Genomic DNA, 15,625 nt, shown 5'->3' with positions numbered 1-15,625 from the left:
TGAAATATGTTTCATACATTTGTGTGGATGCATATAGGTGTGATGCTTTGTGCGAGGTAGGGTTTCTAAGCACATCATGAAACTTGATAACTCATAAACAAAAAGATTCACAAATTTCACTACCAAAGAATCCAAAACTTAAGTCTAGTAAAAGAAAGTATAACAGCAGGGCAGTGGTGGCGCACACCTTTAATCCCAGCACTCGGGAGGCAGAGGCAGGAGGATCTTTATGAGTTTGAGGCCAGCCTGGCCTACAAGAGCTAGTTTCAAGACAGGTTCCAAAGTTACAGAGAAACCCTGTGTGGAAAAAAAAAAAGATGGTATAACATCAAGTTCACAATTGGTAATACAATTATAACATACAACAAAGGGATATTTAAATACAAAGATGAAAAGAAATATCAGTGGGGCAGCAATATGATACTTAATTTTAAGAAAATCATTTGATGGAACTTAATGGAGATCTGTATGTATTTTGACATTTTCCCCTAATTATGGGAACTTCTTTTATAGAGTGTTTAACTTGTAAATGAAGATGATGTACCTTTGCTACATCCCTACTTTTTACTTGTATGAAATTGGAGACAGTTGAAATGTTCTTCAGTAGAGCAAGAAATGGAATATAATGTGTTTTTCTTAGCTCTGCAGTGAAGTTACTACACAATTGTTGAGAAAAATGAGGTAGAAATTAACATTCAAAAATGTTAAGTATAGGCTAGATTGCACACCTTTAACCCCAGCACTCAGCAATCAGGAGCTCCAGCACGTGGAGCACATGGATCTCTGTGAGTTCAAGGCCAGCCTGGCCAGGACTGTCAAGGTTTTTTTTTTTTGTTTGTTTGTTTGTTTTGTTTTTTGTTTTTTTGTTTTTGTTTTTTGGATTTTTCGAGACAGGGTTTCTCCATAGCTTTTGGTTCCTGTCCTGGAACTAGCTCTTGTAGACCAGGCTGGCCTCGAACTCACAGAGATCTGCCTGCCTCTGCCTCCCGAGTGCTGGGATTAAAGGCGTGCGCCACCACCGCCCGGCAACTGTCAGGGTTGTTATACAGAGAAATTCTGTTTCAAAGAAACTAAAAACCAACCAAACAAATAAATAAACAAACAAGCAAACACATAAATAAATATCTGTTAAAGATGTATAGAGTGAAAAACAAATAAAACTGTATCAATGTTTAAAATATGCAAACGTTTATATATTTAAAGATATATGCTTCTAATTATAAATTCACCCATGAACAATTTGTGAAACTAGGTTGCTTGACACTGAGAAATAAAATTAAAGTATTAACAATAAAAGTTTTCTTTTACTGTTTGTTTTATTTCTTTCTGTTCTAGTAGCTTTATTTTTTTCTTTTAAGAGTATTATAATTTTAAAATTAAATTTACTTGATAATAATTTTGTAACATTAATTTAAAAACGTGTAATTCAAAACACCATAGGTCCAAATTAACCAGATCCAAAGTTTATACAACTCAATGAACTTTTATATAGCTAGAATAGGCAATTGAGATGAAAGATGTGGAATTTACATTCTATTTTACACTTTAAATATCAAATACATTTTATGGACTTGTTTACCACCAAACCCAAAATAGTCCGTGACAAAAAGTAGAATTAGGAAGGAGTTATCTTTATATTCTCTTTCATAACTTGTGTTATGAAATTATAACAAAACTTAGAAAGTTTGAAAATTATTTTAAAATCTTTCCAAACTGGAGCTGGGATGCATAGTTACCTCCTCCGGCTGGAGCTTCAGAGCCCTTCCCAGCTCATCCTGTGACGTGCATGCCTGGTCCTTGACACGTTATATGTGCTGCACTGAGTGTTTAAACAGGTTTATGTTTCTGTATTTATGTATGTTGACAGGCGTATGGGGAGTGATAGGAGTGGATATTTAATTAGCAGCTTATCCTAGCTGAGCGAAGACGATAGATACCCTGCTGAATGTGTACTCTCTACCCCAGTCAAAATCGTTGCCACGTTTTGACTTGCAAATACAGGACAGTCTCTGTGAAATTACTGTTTATCATCTAGCACACAGTGGGCCAGATCTTTCCCCAAATCTTAGCTGGCTCACATGAATGGCACCGGCAGTCCCACGACCTTTCCTGCTACCATGGTGCCATCTGACCGGAGGTGGTACAGACAGAGAGGTTCCCTCGCCAGATTTGGCACCATCTTGCTTAGACTTTCACGCTTCAGGACTGTGAGTGAAACAAACCACGTTTCATTCTGAAAACATTAATCTCAGGATTCTAGCATAACCACCTCAACACCTTCTGAAGGGAGACCCCGGTGTCCTGGAGACTAGGTTCCGTCATTTAAACAAACTTGCAACCCACTGCCCCCTGGAGTTTCAAGTTTAAGCTCTAGGTCACTGCATCTTTGACTCCAATTGCCCTGCAGCACATCCTACATTTGATATCTTTTTCGGAATCCGAGGTCATTGAGGCCTCTGCTTCTATTTGTGAGAGTGGAGCTCATGCAGTGTGTTTTGTTAATCCAGGGTACATTATCTAGCTCTTTGAAAATTTTAATCTCCTCAATTGCTAGAAGCACTAATGCCACACTAGTTTTATATTCTGAAAAAAAAAAAAAAAGCCCCAAACCAAAACCAACCAGGTCCTTTCTTAAAGAGGCATGTTTCATTGATAAGAAAGAAATAAGGTTTTCCCCTAAATGTTCTGAGAATACCATATTCCAAATTCTATTTTAAGGTTCTCTGTTCTTTTTAAATTTCAGTAATTTTAAAATTAAAAGCCCATATGTGCCTTAAGCTGGTCCCTCTCACTAGTAAGAAAATAAACCTTAAAATATAAGGATCAGAATTTCAGGCGTCTGAGAGCTTTGTCTGCGTCTAGGTATGTGCACCGCATGTGTGTCTGGTATTCGTGGATGCCAGAAGAAGGTATCAGATCCCCCGCAGCTGAAGTTTCAGACCCCTGAGAACCACCCTGTGGTGCTGGGGAGCCAAACCCAGGTCCTCTGCACGATCAGCGAGTGCCTTTAACCACAGAGCCATCTGTCCAGGTGCCGCGAGAAGTTACTATGCGTAGTAACTTTAACTATTTGTCTTAATTCAGGAAAATGTCTGACCCAGAGGAGCAGGTCGAGCCTCAGAATGTGGCAGCCTCCACAGCCTCCACGCCAGACAGTGAACCGACTGCCGAGGTCATCAGCATCCCTCGGCCTTCAGAAGAAGCTGAAGAGTCAGATATTTCTGTCGAGCATGAGTCTGAAACCGAGGCCTTAACTACTGAGAGCGAGGGAACCACAGAGGCAAGGAGTGAGCGCAGCATCTCTACTGCAAAGTCGTCTGAGGCCAAACCCAGGGAAGAGGTCGTGTCCGCTGAAATCATGCCACAATCTTGGGAAGAAGAACGGGAACTTCCAGAGAGTCAGAGTCCAGAAGAGGAACCCCTGCTGTTTCTGAATGAAATAAAATCTATCAAGGAGACTCTGCAGGCAACAATAAGAGAATCTTTAGCAACAGGTAGTAGCTGTAGGAGACCAGCCATTTTATTACTTGATTTCAAAGGGTAATTTTTGTTTAGCTTCAATTGAAAGGTTTAAATGTTCAGTTTAAAATTTGTGTGTGTGTGTGTGTGTGTGTGTGTGTGTGTGTATTTCAAATAGAATAAGTATTCAATATATTTAGGAACCTCGAAAAATGGGAACAGGTTCTGAGTAAATTTATTGTATTTTTGTTTGGCTTGAAGATTTGGAGTTAATTGTTGCTCATAGCTAGCAAGGGATAGTATGAACGTGGAATTCAGATCCTCATTTGCATGGGGTATTCCCTTACATACCACACGGCTTTTACATGTTTGTTTGTTTTTTGGCTGGTACAAACCTTATATACAGTCCAGGAAAAGACATTTCGACTTTTTTTGTAGGTCAGCTTTAATGGCATACGTAGAACAACGTGGACGTCATTCAGGTGTTGTCAGTACTTGGTAACAGAGCTGGGGGAAGCAACACAATGATTACGTCACTGCTCACTGCTCTGCTTCCTCTTTACCAGTGCATTTGGAGAATTTCCTCCCATAGCGAAAACAACATGGGATCTGATTTAACAGCAGTAACAGCAATGAGGGGCAGAGACAGCTCCTACCGTCTTCCTCAGTGTTCAAAGAGCTTCCGCAATCTTTTTTTTTTTTTTTGGATTTTTCGAGACAGAGTTTCTCCGTAGTTTTTTGGTTCCTGTCCTGGAACTAGCTTTGTAGACCAGGCTGGCCTCGAACTCCCAGAGATCTGCCTGCCTCTGCCTCCCGAGTGCTGGGATTAAAGGCATGCGCCACCACTGCCCGGCTCCCGCAATCTTTTAAGGACCTCAATCAACTTAAGGCAAACCAGGATCCATAACTTCAACACAGAAGGAATTTCAGAACAAGCCAAGATGGTTCAGAGTTGGGGACTTTCTTAAAGATATTTCCCTGACGGCTTTAAGCATGAAGGCCAGGGCAAAGAGAGGTGCTCGGGGGTAAAATTAGCTATGTCTGCCAGCATGGGCACAGACTCGGGAGCAGAATCCTCACTGTCTTACCGTTTGCCACATATACCATTTTTTTGTGGCTTTCAAGTTGCACTTCAAAAGGCTGCCAAGGAACACTTATTTCCTCTTCTCTCTCTTTTTAAGTGAGATTATAGGATGGCTTCAGAGATATATTGGGTGGAATTATAGTCTGATAAAAAAGAACCACTAGCCAGTAGGATTGTGTAAAGGGGTTCATTCAGTGTGTGACCTTTCTCTACATACGGGTTTTCTCGCGAGATTCCTAGGCTTGGAGCTGGGCGGGCAGGCAGAAAGGCTGTAGGCAGTTTCAATTGTACTGGAATCCTTGCTTCTCACCCAGCAAGAGGCAGACAGCTGAGAGGCAAGGGGCTCCTTTTCCATCTCATGCCCCTGCACTTCCGCTGCCTTTGTAGCCTACCTGAACAGCAGCAGCTGACTTGGGTTAAATGCAGCTCTAGGGCTCAGAAGAGGCAGCTCAGATGCGGCTGCATGCTGGGCCTGCATGGTGGAAACGGCAAGGAGCAGGCCGAGACCATAAAGTGAGCCCTTCTCACCAGACAGAACCCAGCAGCTCTCAAATTAGTTACTCCATGTGAATATTTTGGTGCCATTCTGGATATTTCAGTAATTCCTGATGTTGTAACTTATACCACATGCATAGTGATTAAAGCCAAACCAAACCGTGTCCTGCTTTCCCCTTCTCTAGAGACAGGTCGCTGATCCCTGCTGTTTGACTATGGTCATTCTTTTTCTCTTTTTGCTTACAGTAAAAATCGTACTTGTTTCTGCAGCCCAGGAGATCATAATGCCTTTTAGAGTTGATGTTCCATTTAGATTCCTCAAGGAGCACTTTGCACGTCTATTACGTATCCCATATTATGTACTGCAAATAACTCACGCAGGTAAGTGTGAAGGCTAATACATTTACCAAGACTCTGCTGGTTTTAACACGGAAATTACCGAAGACCTTTGATTTTAAAACTATCTTACATTTACACAATGGAGTACTACACAGCAGAAAAAAATAACGACAGTTTGAATTTTGCAGGAAAATGGATGGAGCTAGAAAACATTATTTTGAGTAAGGTAACCCAGACCCAGAAAGACAATTATCACATGTACTCACTTATAAGTGGTTTTTAAACATAAAGCAAAGAAAACCAGTCCACAAATCACAATCCCAGAGAACCTAGACAACCATGAGGACCCTAAGAGAGACATACATTGGTCTAATCTACATGAGAAGTAGAAAAAGACAAGATCTCCTGAGTAAATTGGGAGCATGGGGACCTTGGGAGAGGGCTGAAGGGGAGGAGAGAGGCAGGAAGGGGAGTAGAGAAAAATGTAGAGCTCAATAAAAACAAAACAAAACAAAACAACAAAAAACTATCCTAAGTATTTACTATTTCAGTATTACAATGTGGTTATACATTAGTTCATTCAACACATTTCTGTAAATGTTTTAGTCTACAACCTTTGGATAAAACTGTACATCTTTAGAATCATGAAGCACGGTTTGTGCCCTCAAGTCATTTATAGACCAGCAGGGAAGGATTGCACGGGGGTGGTTACCTCGTGCCACAGAGATGTTCTCAGGGTCTTATTCACTCAGACTTGAATATTACAGAAGAAGGAACCTGGGCGGCTATAGGATGTTTCAGTCAATTGAGCAATGAGTTCCAAATGGATGGGGACACTTGGTGAGCTTTTGAGCGAGTGGAGGGGAAATGAGACTGGATGAAAATGGGCGGTGAAGAAGACAGCACAAATATAGTTTCTGAACATTAAGGGAATTTTCGCAATTTAAAATTTACATACATTTTGTGGATGTTGTCGAGACTCTCTACTTAAGTTATTCAGCCTCACGTGGTAATTAGATAAATTCTTTGTGACTGGATAGTCTACCAGGTTAGCATAGCTGATATGTTTATATTGGACACATATAAACAAATCCTGTTTTCACTAAAATGTTTTTTTGTATTGACTTATAAAGATGTTACAACAAGTTTCCAGAGAATAAATTTAGTTCTAAATTAAAGTTTAAAAGCCTAGAGTGATTACCAACAAAAACAATGATGACGATCACAATGTCTGAGTCCTTAGCATGTGTTAGTACTTCTATAAAGTATTCTGCTTATTTCGTCGTTTAATTTACACAGCAACTCTTTGAGGGAGCTATATATTACTACTAACTATTTGGAAAGTAAACTCAGTGAACTCCTATAAAGTCGGTGTGCTAATAAGTGGCTGAGTTTGAAATGTACGATACCAAAGAGGGAAGTTTAAACTGCAGGATATTAACTCAAATGCAAAACGGGTGCTTTCTTTCAGCACAAGAAATGCAGCCCAAGCCTGAAGGGTTTGCACCCACTCTAGAAAAGAACATAGGAACAAAGATTGCTCAGGGAACCTGTGCTAGTTTTCCATGGCTGCTGTAATGATTAATATAATTTAGAGTTACAAAGTAAACTTCCTTTACAGTTCCAGAGGGTAGAGGTCCCGTGTTATTTTCAGTGGGACCAAGTTAAGGTGTCTGTGGGGTGCTCTCTAGCTGGGGTATCAGGAGGGAAATCTACTTGCCTGACGTTCCTGCTTCTAGGGGTGCAGAGCTGCAGGCCTGGCGTTCAGTGTCTCCTTAGTCGTTCATTCATCTCCAAAGGCACGCACATTTAGACAGATCTCACTCAGCTCCTATCACATCGCCTTTCCCCTGAGTCAAGTCTTTCTTTCCCATTCTCTAACAAGGGCATATGTGCTGCAGGGCACAGCTGCACAGTGAGGATTAGCTCTCCGTTTCAAGCCCTTGCTCAAGTCTACAGTCATTGTGGCTCTGTAAGATGAGGTCCTAAGGATGAGGACGTGGGCTTTTCTTGATGCCACTGTTCAACCTGTCACAAGTAGATTCACTCAACCAGGAGTCCGCTGATTTGACTAGACCACCTAGGGAGCAAGACCCAGAATCCTCCTCGCCACTGCCAGCTTACAGATGCGAGTGCATTTTGAGGACGTGAAGCCAAATCCTCAGGCTGTGCAGTAAGCACGTTACCAGCTGGACCGATCTCAGTCCTTTGTTGTATTTTTATATCCCACAAACCAGGAAATTATTAGCTGCTTACCTGAGTACACCAGTGTTAGTGCCAAGCAGGGAGGAATGAGAGACGAGTTGAAGCAATCTTATCAGGAGTGATGTCTAGTAAAGCCTGACTCCATCTGACATCCATTGCGTATGACTCTGTTGGAAGAGGAAGGAAGTGAATGATTCCTTGGAATTCTGAGCCCATGCTTTTCTACACTGGAGGGTGGATTGGCTAGTGCGGGGATCTGCTTGCTTGCTATTCCAGTTCCTGGAGTCACAGACCACGCCGCGCCCATTTGGACATGGCCTGTGTAGTCTTTTCTGTAAACAGAAAATGGTACGTGATTCTGCTCATACTAGAGGATGCTTTTATTTTCAAGCGTTTATAGAGTTACATGGTTATTATCTATTTAAATATTTATATTTTATGTTTATTTATTTCGAAGGATTGGCAAGTAGCTCTATTTATAATACTGCATTACTTCTTAATCAATCCACTAACTGTCCCTATTATGGAGTTTTGCTTCTTTTCATTTTATTTATACCTACCTATGGGACACAGAATGATTATGGGGTGCACCAACACTGCGCAGTTAATCGCGCACTTCGTATCTCCATCTCCTAGCCAGAGTCTCACACTGCAGCCCAGCCTAGAAGTCACTCTTTAGCTTAGGTTGTACTTGAACTCTTTGGTTGGTGATTCCTCTGCCTCAGCCTCTCCCTTGCTAAGATTACAACCATGGGCCATCAGGACTGGATTCATTTCTCATTGACATATAATCACATCCATGTTTATGGCGTATTGGCACGATGCTTCAACAAGATGTAAAATATGAACCAATTAGAGCAAGACAATCAAAATTTCCATCTCTTTATTTCTTTTCTAGTTACCTATACAAAATATTAAATTGTTTTGAACTACAGTCACTGTTTTGTGGACTTTTCTGTACTAACATTATAGCATGAGGTCGGAATCACTAGTACTGCATCTAGTAATTTACTGACATGTCTTCCTACTAGCATCTTTGATATTTTCCATTTCCTTAAAGTAGGAGTGCCTGACTGATTGCTGTCTATTTCGGTGACTATCGTTAACAGCAGGTATTATGTACTTGAAAATCACTAGGACAGTAAAATATGTGTGTGAGGTATTGGATTCATTCACTAGATTTAACCATTTCATAGGCTGGGCACACGTTGATTGAAATATCATGTGGTACAACTTAAGCATTTAAAGTAAGTAGGGACAGGAACGACCATTTCTTTGCCAGAAACCATCTCAACACTTCCATTTTCTCAGGAGTAGTTGTTGGGAATAATGAGAGTCTAATACAATATGGAATTAAACCACGAGAAATTGTCCAGTTGGAGATATTTTCCACACATCCTGATCAATATCCAATCAGAAGAGTGGAAGGCTTGAGTGAGGGCTCCCAGATCATCACTGTCACCGTCCAGACAGGTGAGTCCTCTGGTGTCTTTGCAGACAGTATTTCAGAGCATCCTTAGGTCGAACTTTCCGGTCAGTCTTGGTTTTCATCTCTTCTCCTCAGGCACCGATCGCTACGAGGAGGTAGCTGTTGAGATAGTAAAATCTGACTTCCACAAACCATTTCTTGGTGGATTTAGACATAAAATAACAGGAGTAGAATACCACAATGCCGGAACACAAACTGTACCCAAAAAGATTCCTGAGAAACCCTCTCTCTTTAGTAGGGACACCCAGGTAATTTGTTTTGTCCTGTTTGTGTGGGTGACATTATATAATCAAGAACTGTATACTGTATGACTCCCTCCAAATTTTCTAATTGTGTCACAACCTGAACAACTTTGGGATCGACCTTACTGGGGTGACAGGTAATGAAGAAAAGACAGGAAAGTGGGGTTCTGGTGGTGCATCATACGCTCTGATGGAGATTCACCAGCTGCCTGGAAACTTGGTCCTTTACTGTATACCATGGACCGTGGAATCTACTGTGGAAGGAGGATGTTATTTATTATATACGGCTGAAGAAGGAGTCAGCTAGTCTGTAGGGGTCTCCTGGGAAGCAGTGTCAGGCTGCAGTCACCTGGGAAGAGGAAGCTGTGGTTGATGTTTTATGCCCACGCTGTACAAATCATTAATTTGACCAAGTCTGCCCTGGGGAAGGTTTTGTCATTTCCATGGGTCTGAGGCCTTGGGTCCTTGGCATGCTATGCTCATGTACAATACATCCTCACTCAGGACTTTATCCACGCCTGCATCACTATTTGTATGACAACTAATGTAACAAAGAAAGAGTAATGTAAACATGTAGAAACACCCTTTTCACTTACAGATATCTGTAAGATTTTCTTTACAATTGGAGTTATGTAGTAGGTGCTTATTTTGAATGCTTTTATTTTAGACAGTTTTTCAGAGGAAAAAGATGCAGCAGACTGCAAATACAACATCCACTCAGATGAATAAAATTGGGGTGTATGTATCAAACATGACCGATAAACTTCTCAAGCCGGGAAGATACTTTACAGCAGCAGAGTTACACGCTCGCCGGCTGAATGCGGTAATATAGTGTTCACTGGGGTCTAACGCGGAAAATTAGATGGATAAGCCTGTTCTTCTCTGTCCCTTACTGGTTCCCCTTATGCCAGTACAGTCAAATGGGGGTTTCTATGACAAATTGAAGTCATGCATGACATGGCAGTTTGACTTCTCCAATACTTATGTAATCTCTCCAGTATTTTAGTGTTTGCATGATTTATCTTTTTTTCACATTTAACTTCCAGCCTAATTGATCTCTTATAGATAACTTAGAAAAGTATCTATCATCATTTGGGTATGAGCAAAATATCTATCTATCTATCTATCTATCTATCTATCTATCTATCTATCATCTCTCTATCTCTCTATCTTTATTATCTATCTATGTATCTATATATCTATCTATCATCTATCTATCTCTCTATCTCTATTATCTATGTATCTATGTATCTATCATCTATCTATCTCTCTATCTCTCTATTATCTATGTATCTATGTATCTATCTATCTATGTATCTATCTATCTATGTATCTATCTATCTATGTATCTATCTATCTATGTATCTATCTATCTATCTATCTATCTATCTATCTATCATCTATCTTTCTATCTCTCTATTATCTATGTATCTATCTATCTATGTATCTATCTATCTATGTATCTATCTATCCATCTATTTTTCCAGTACAAGGCATGGTCTGTCTCTTGTTGGGCAAGTCTTAAATCCAATTAGAAGGCTCTTGGTTGCTACCAATTTATGTGTGCTGTTATTGCACTCAGGTTTATCATAGCATGTTTCTCATTGCCGTGATTCATAGGCATATCTGGGTAGGATTGTTACTTATTTCTCTTCTTTGGAAGCTTGTATGATGCCTTTTGGTACCATAAAAGGTAGGCTTCAGGGAGAGAGCATTCAGGTCAGTCCCAGCTCAGGGGTCTTTGGTTCTCGTTTCTGAAGTGTATAGTGTCTTCAGCAATAGGGGCGTACTGTACACCTCTGGGTGGCAACCAAGGGCAATAGCAACCTGAAAAGATCATATTGAGTTAGGTAATTCACATCCAGAAAGACAAACGTATGTTCTCTTTCATTGGAAACTCCTAGCCTTCAGGTGTGAGTACATTGCCTGCAGTGACTACAGAGAGTAAATGGGGACTGTTGGCAGTGCAATGGGAATGGAGAACAATAGAGAGGGGCATACCAGGGTACAGCTTTTCTGATCAGGGAAATGGGAAAGGGGGGATCCTGTGGAGGGGGATGAGAGGTAAATACTGAAGGAGGTAGGAGGAGGCTAAAGAGGAATATACAGATGCAAGTGATCTGATAAGGGAAGAAGGGAAAGAGGAGGCTCCCTAGGTGTGGTGAGGTAAAACAGGAGGAAAGAAATGGCTAAAATAACAATATGAACGTCTGAAAAAGCCACAAGGGATTGTCTTATTAACCATTTGCCTTTAAAAATACTATAATGCATGCCATTCTCTGTATAAATATAAGTATATAGTTTTCATGAATTTTTCTCATCTGGACTGATGGTGCTCCATCTAAGAGCCAAAGACCACTGAACAACCCCCACCCAGTATGAGACAGGAGAAGCCCTCTGTTGAGTTGTTGCTGGCCAAGGCTGTCCAAGAGATTCCCTACTGATGTTGCCTGTTTTTTTACGTAAGAGGGGAAAGTTTTTATATTATTTTAAAAGCTTCTTTTGGAGCCTTCGTGAGTTTAACAAGTTCAAAAGCAGCCCTTACTAATATATATCCTACTTATTTATTTTTAATTTCAAAATGTACTTTCTTTTAATGTAGACTCTTTTAGACTGGCATCTTTCCCTTTACTCTGAAGATATTATGTCTAGTGTCATCTTATTGTTATTGTGTTTATGTTAGTGAAAAGGTTCAGAAACTCTAGCTTTGGAATCCAATGAAGGGCATGTTGCTGTGTTGGACCTATGTTCCTCACCAGCTCACGGGTGGCACCTAGGAATGCATGCTGGTGGAAATTTCCAGAAACCACAAACGCTGTTAGTCTGAGCACTACTCTGTTAACTGTTTTTACAAGTGATTCTCTACACAAAAGTACATTGTTTTTGTTGTTCCATGAGAGGCCTTCTAGCTTTTTTGGGGGGGGCTTTTTAAAAATGGGCAATTATTCTTTGGCATATACTCAAAAGAAATTTGGATGTGGCCAGACAGATCAAAACAGAGAATAAAAGAATATTTTTCTCCTTGCTTTCCAAGGTTAATTATTCCAGGGGACAATTAATTTCACAGTGTCCTTAGCTGTGGGGAATCACCTGTGCTCATGTTCAGGAAGGCCATGGAGGCTTCACTGGGTAGACATTATCTAGTGCAAGTCTACATGAAGGTCTACACAGTGAAAAATTCTCCTCTGTGCTTCCAGATACAATAATGGTCCTGCCCAGTGCTTTTCAACCTTCCTAATGGTGTGACCTTTTAATACAGCTCCTCATGTTGTGGTTACCCCCACCATAAAATTATTTCATTGCTACTTTATAACTGTAATTTTGCTGCTGTTTTGAATAATAGTGTAAATGTCTGATACGTGACCCAAGAGGTTGAGAACCATTAGCTCTAATCTGTTTTTCATTATATACACATGTACTTCTTTGCTATATATTCAGAAAATAGAATTTTGTTGTAAATATATGTATGAACTGGTAGCCACTCTTTACGCTAGGGACAATTAGTTTTTTTCTTAAACTGCTGTAATGTAATGCTGTAATGTTTATTGAAATAGTCTTTGGCTAAGTACTTCCTATACCTACTGCTATTGTATAAAGAATGGTTAATTGCTTAACGGCAGACAGCAAGGAAATAGCAGAAGGAAGATTTACAATTACTTTCTAGAGTCTGTGCTCTTTTTAAAAATCAATTATTTATTTTACATCCCGACTGCAGCCTTCTCTCCCTCCTCTCCTCTCTCTCCTCCCTCTTCCTCCTCTACTGTCCCTTTGCTCCCACCCCAATCCACAACCCTTCTTATTCTCTCAGGAAAGGGCAGGCCTCCCATGAGCATCAGCAAAGTGTGGCAAATCAAGATGCTACAAGACCGAGCACCTCCCCTTGTATTCACACTGGGCAAGGCAATTCAGCATGAGGAACAGGTTCCCAAGAGCCAGCCAAAGTATCAAGACAGCCCTGCTCTTTTTGCTAGGAGTTCCACAAGTAGACCAAGTTACACAACTGCCACATACATAAAGGGGGCCATGACAGTCTCCCCGTTGTTGATCCAGATACTGTGAGCTTCCACAAGAGTGGTTATCTATGTATAAGGGTTTTCCTTCTCTGTCCCTGATTCCCTGGTTCCTACAATCCCTTCTTACTCTCCTCAGCACGACTCCCTGAGCTCAGCCCCGTGTTTGATCATGGATCTCTTAATCTGCCTCCATCAGTCACTGGATGAAGGCTCTCCACTGACAATGAGGGTAGTCACCAATCTGATCCCAGGGGATAGCCAGTTCAGGCTATGTGTCCACTGCTGTCAGGAGTCTTAGCTGAGGCCATCTTTGTAGATTTGTGGGAGTTTCCCTTACATCAGACTTCTACCCAACACCATAAACAAAGCCCACCTTTCCAGTCATCGTTCTCAGCACTCTCCCGTTTCACCCATCCTCAACCTGATCCCTCAGGATCCCATGCCTGCCTGCCCCCAATCCTGCTAGGAGATCTCCTCTATTTCCCTTTCCTTTGGAGATCCATGCATCCCCCAATGGGCCCTCCTTGTTACCTAGCCTCTCTGGTCTGTGGATTGTAGCATGAATGTCTTTTACTTTACGGCTAATATCCACTTGTAAGTGAGGGCATACCATATTTGTCTCTCTGGGTATGGGTTACCTCACTCAAGATGTTTTTCTTCTTTCTAATTCCACCCATTTGATTTCAAATATCCTGATATTATTGTGCTTAACAGCTAAGTAATACCCTATTTTACAAATGTACAAAATGTACCACATTTCCTTTATCCATTCCTCATTTGAGGGACATTTAGGCTGTTTCCAGGTTCGGACTATTAAAACCAAACTGTTCTGAACATAGTTGAGCAATTGACTTTGTGGTGTGATTGAACATCCTTTGAGTATATGCCCAGGAGTGGTATATCTGGGTCTTGAGGTAGACCAGTTCCCAATTTTCTGAGAAACTGCCATATTGCTTTCGAAGGTGGCTGTACAAGTTTGCCACCATTTCCACCAGAAATGGATGAGTATTTCTCTTGCTCTGCATTTTCACCGGCAAGAACTGTCATCTGTTTTTTTTTTTTAAATCTTAGATATTCTGACAAGTAAGATTCAATCTCAGAGTCATTTTGATTTGCATTTCCCTATTGGCTAAGTATGATGAAAATTTCTTTAAGTGTTTCTCTGCCATTTGAGATTCTCCTGTTGAGAATTCTCTGCTTAGGTCAGTACCTCATTTTTAAAATTAGCTTATTTGGTTTGTTGATGTCTAGTTTCTTGAGTTCTTCATATATATTGGAGATCAGTCCTCTATTGGATGTGAGGTTGGTGAAGATCTTTTTCTATTCTGTAGGTTGCCATTTTGTCCCACTGACAGTGTTTTTTGCTTTAGAAAAGTGTTTCAGTTTTATGAGGTCCCATTTATTTTTTTATGTTTAAATATTATCTTTAACTAAAATATAATTACATTGCTATCCCTCTCCAACATTTCTCATGGTCCCTCCCTCTAAGCCCTCTCATCTTATCTCATCTCATCCATTTTACCTCACCTTATCTTATCTTATCCCATTTTATCTTAACATCCTCTGTCTCCCTCCCAAATTGATGATCCCTCTTTTTTAAATTTATTTATTTATTAAAGATTTCTGTCTCTTCCCTGCCACCGCCTCCCATTTCCCTCCCCCTCCCCCAATCAAGTCCCCCTTTCTCATCAGCCCAAAGAGCAATCAGGGTTCCCTGCCCTGTGGGAAGTCCAAGGACCACCCACCTCCATCCAGGTCTAGTAAGGTGAGCATCCAAACTGCCTAGGCTCCCACAAAGCCAGTACGTGCAGTAGGATCAGAAACCCATTGCCATTGTTCTTGAGTTCTCAGTAGTCCTCATTGTCCGCTATGTTCAGCAAGTCCGGTTTTATCCCAGGCTTTTTAAGACCCAGGCCAGCTGGCCTTGGTGAGTTCCCAATAGAACATCCCCATTGTCTCAGTGTGTGGGTGCACCCCTCGCGGTCCTGAGTTCCTTGCTCCTGCTCTCTCTCCTTCTGCTCCTGATTTGGACCTTGAGAGTTCAGTCCGGTGCTCCAATGTGGGTCTCTGTCTCTGTCTCCTTTCATCACCTGATGAAGGTTAATATTCAGGAGGATGCCTATATGCTTTTCTTTGGGTTCTCCTTCTTATTTAGCTTCTCTAGGATCACGAATTATAGGCTCAATGTCCTTTATTTATGGCTAGAAACCAAATATGAGTGAGTATATCCCATGTTCATCTTTTGGGTCTGGCTTACCTCACTCAGGATAGTGTTTTCTATTTCCATCCATTTGCATGC

The 15,625-nt window shown here is 40.9% G+C and overlaps 1 protein-coding gene across 1 annotated transcript in view; it reads left to right on the top strand.

Annotated features, from left to right (window-relative positions):
- The first annotated feature begins 3,088 nt into the window (after positions 1–3,088).
- Positions 3,089–15,625, top strand: part of Iqub (IQ motif and ubiquitin domain containing) — a 74,193-nt gene continuing 61,656 nt past the window's right edge. Inside the window, exons 1-5 of the mRNA XM_041675378.1 lie at positions 3,089–3,494; positions 5,285–5,419; positions 8,894–9,055; positions 9,147–9,319; positions 9,981–10,136. Coding sequence (XP_041531312.1) covers positions 3,089–3,494; positions 5,285–5,419; positions 8,894–9,055; positions 9,147–9,319; positions 9,981–10,136 — 1,032 coding nt within the window. The remainder of the gene's footprint in view (positions 3,495–5,284; positions 5,420–8,893; positions 9,056–9,146; positions 9,320–9,980; positions 10,137–15,625) is intronic.

The sequence above is a fragment of the Microtus oregoni genome, unplaced genomic scaffold (assembly GCF_018167655.1).
Source record: "Microtus oregoni isolate MIOR12 unplaced genomic scaffold, Mior012 000026F_ref0000081, whole genome shotgun sequence".
Lineage (NCBI taxonomy): Eukaryota > Metazoa > Chordata > Mammalia > Rodentia > Cricetidae > Microtus > Microtus oregoni.
The sequence above is the reverse complement of the archived record's forward strand: the minus strand, read 5'-3'. Positions and strand labels throughout refer to the sequence as shown.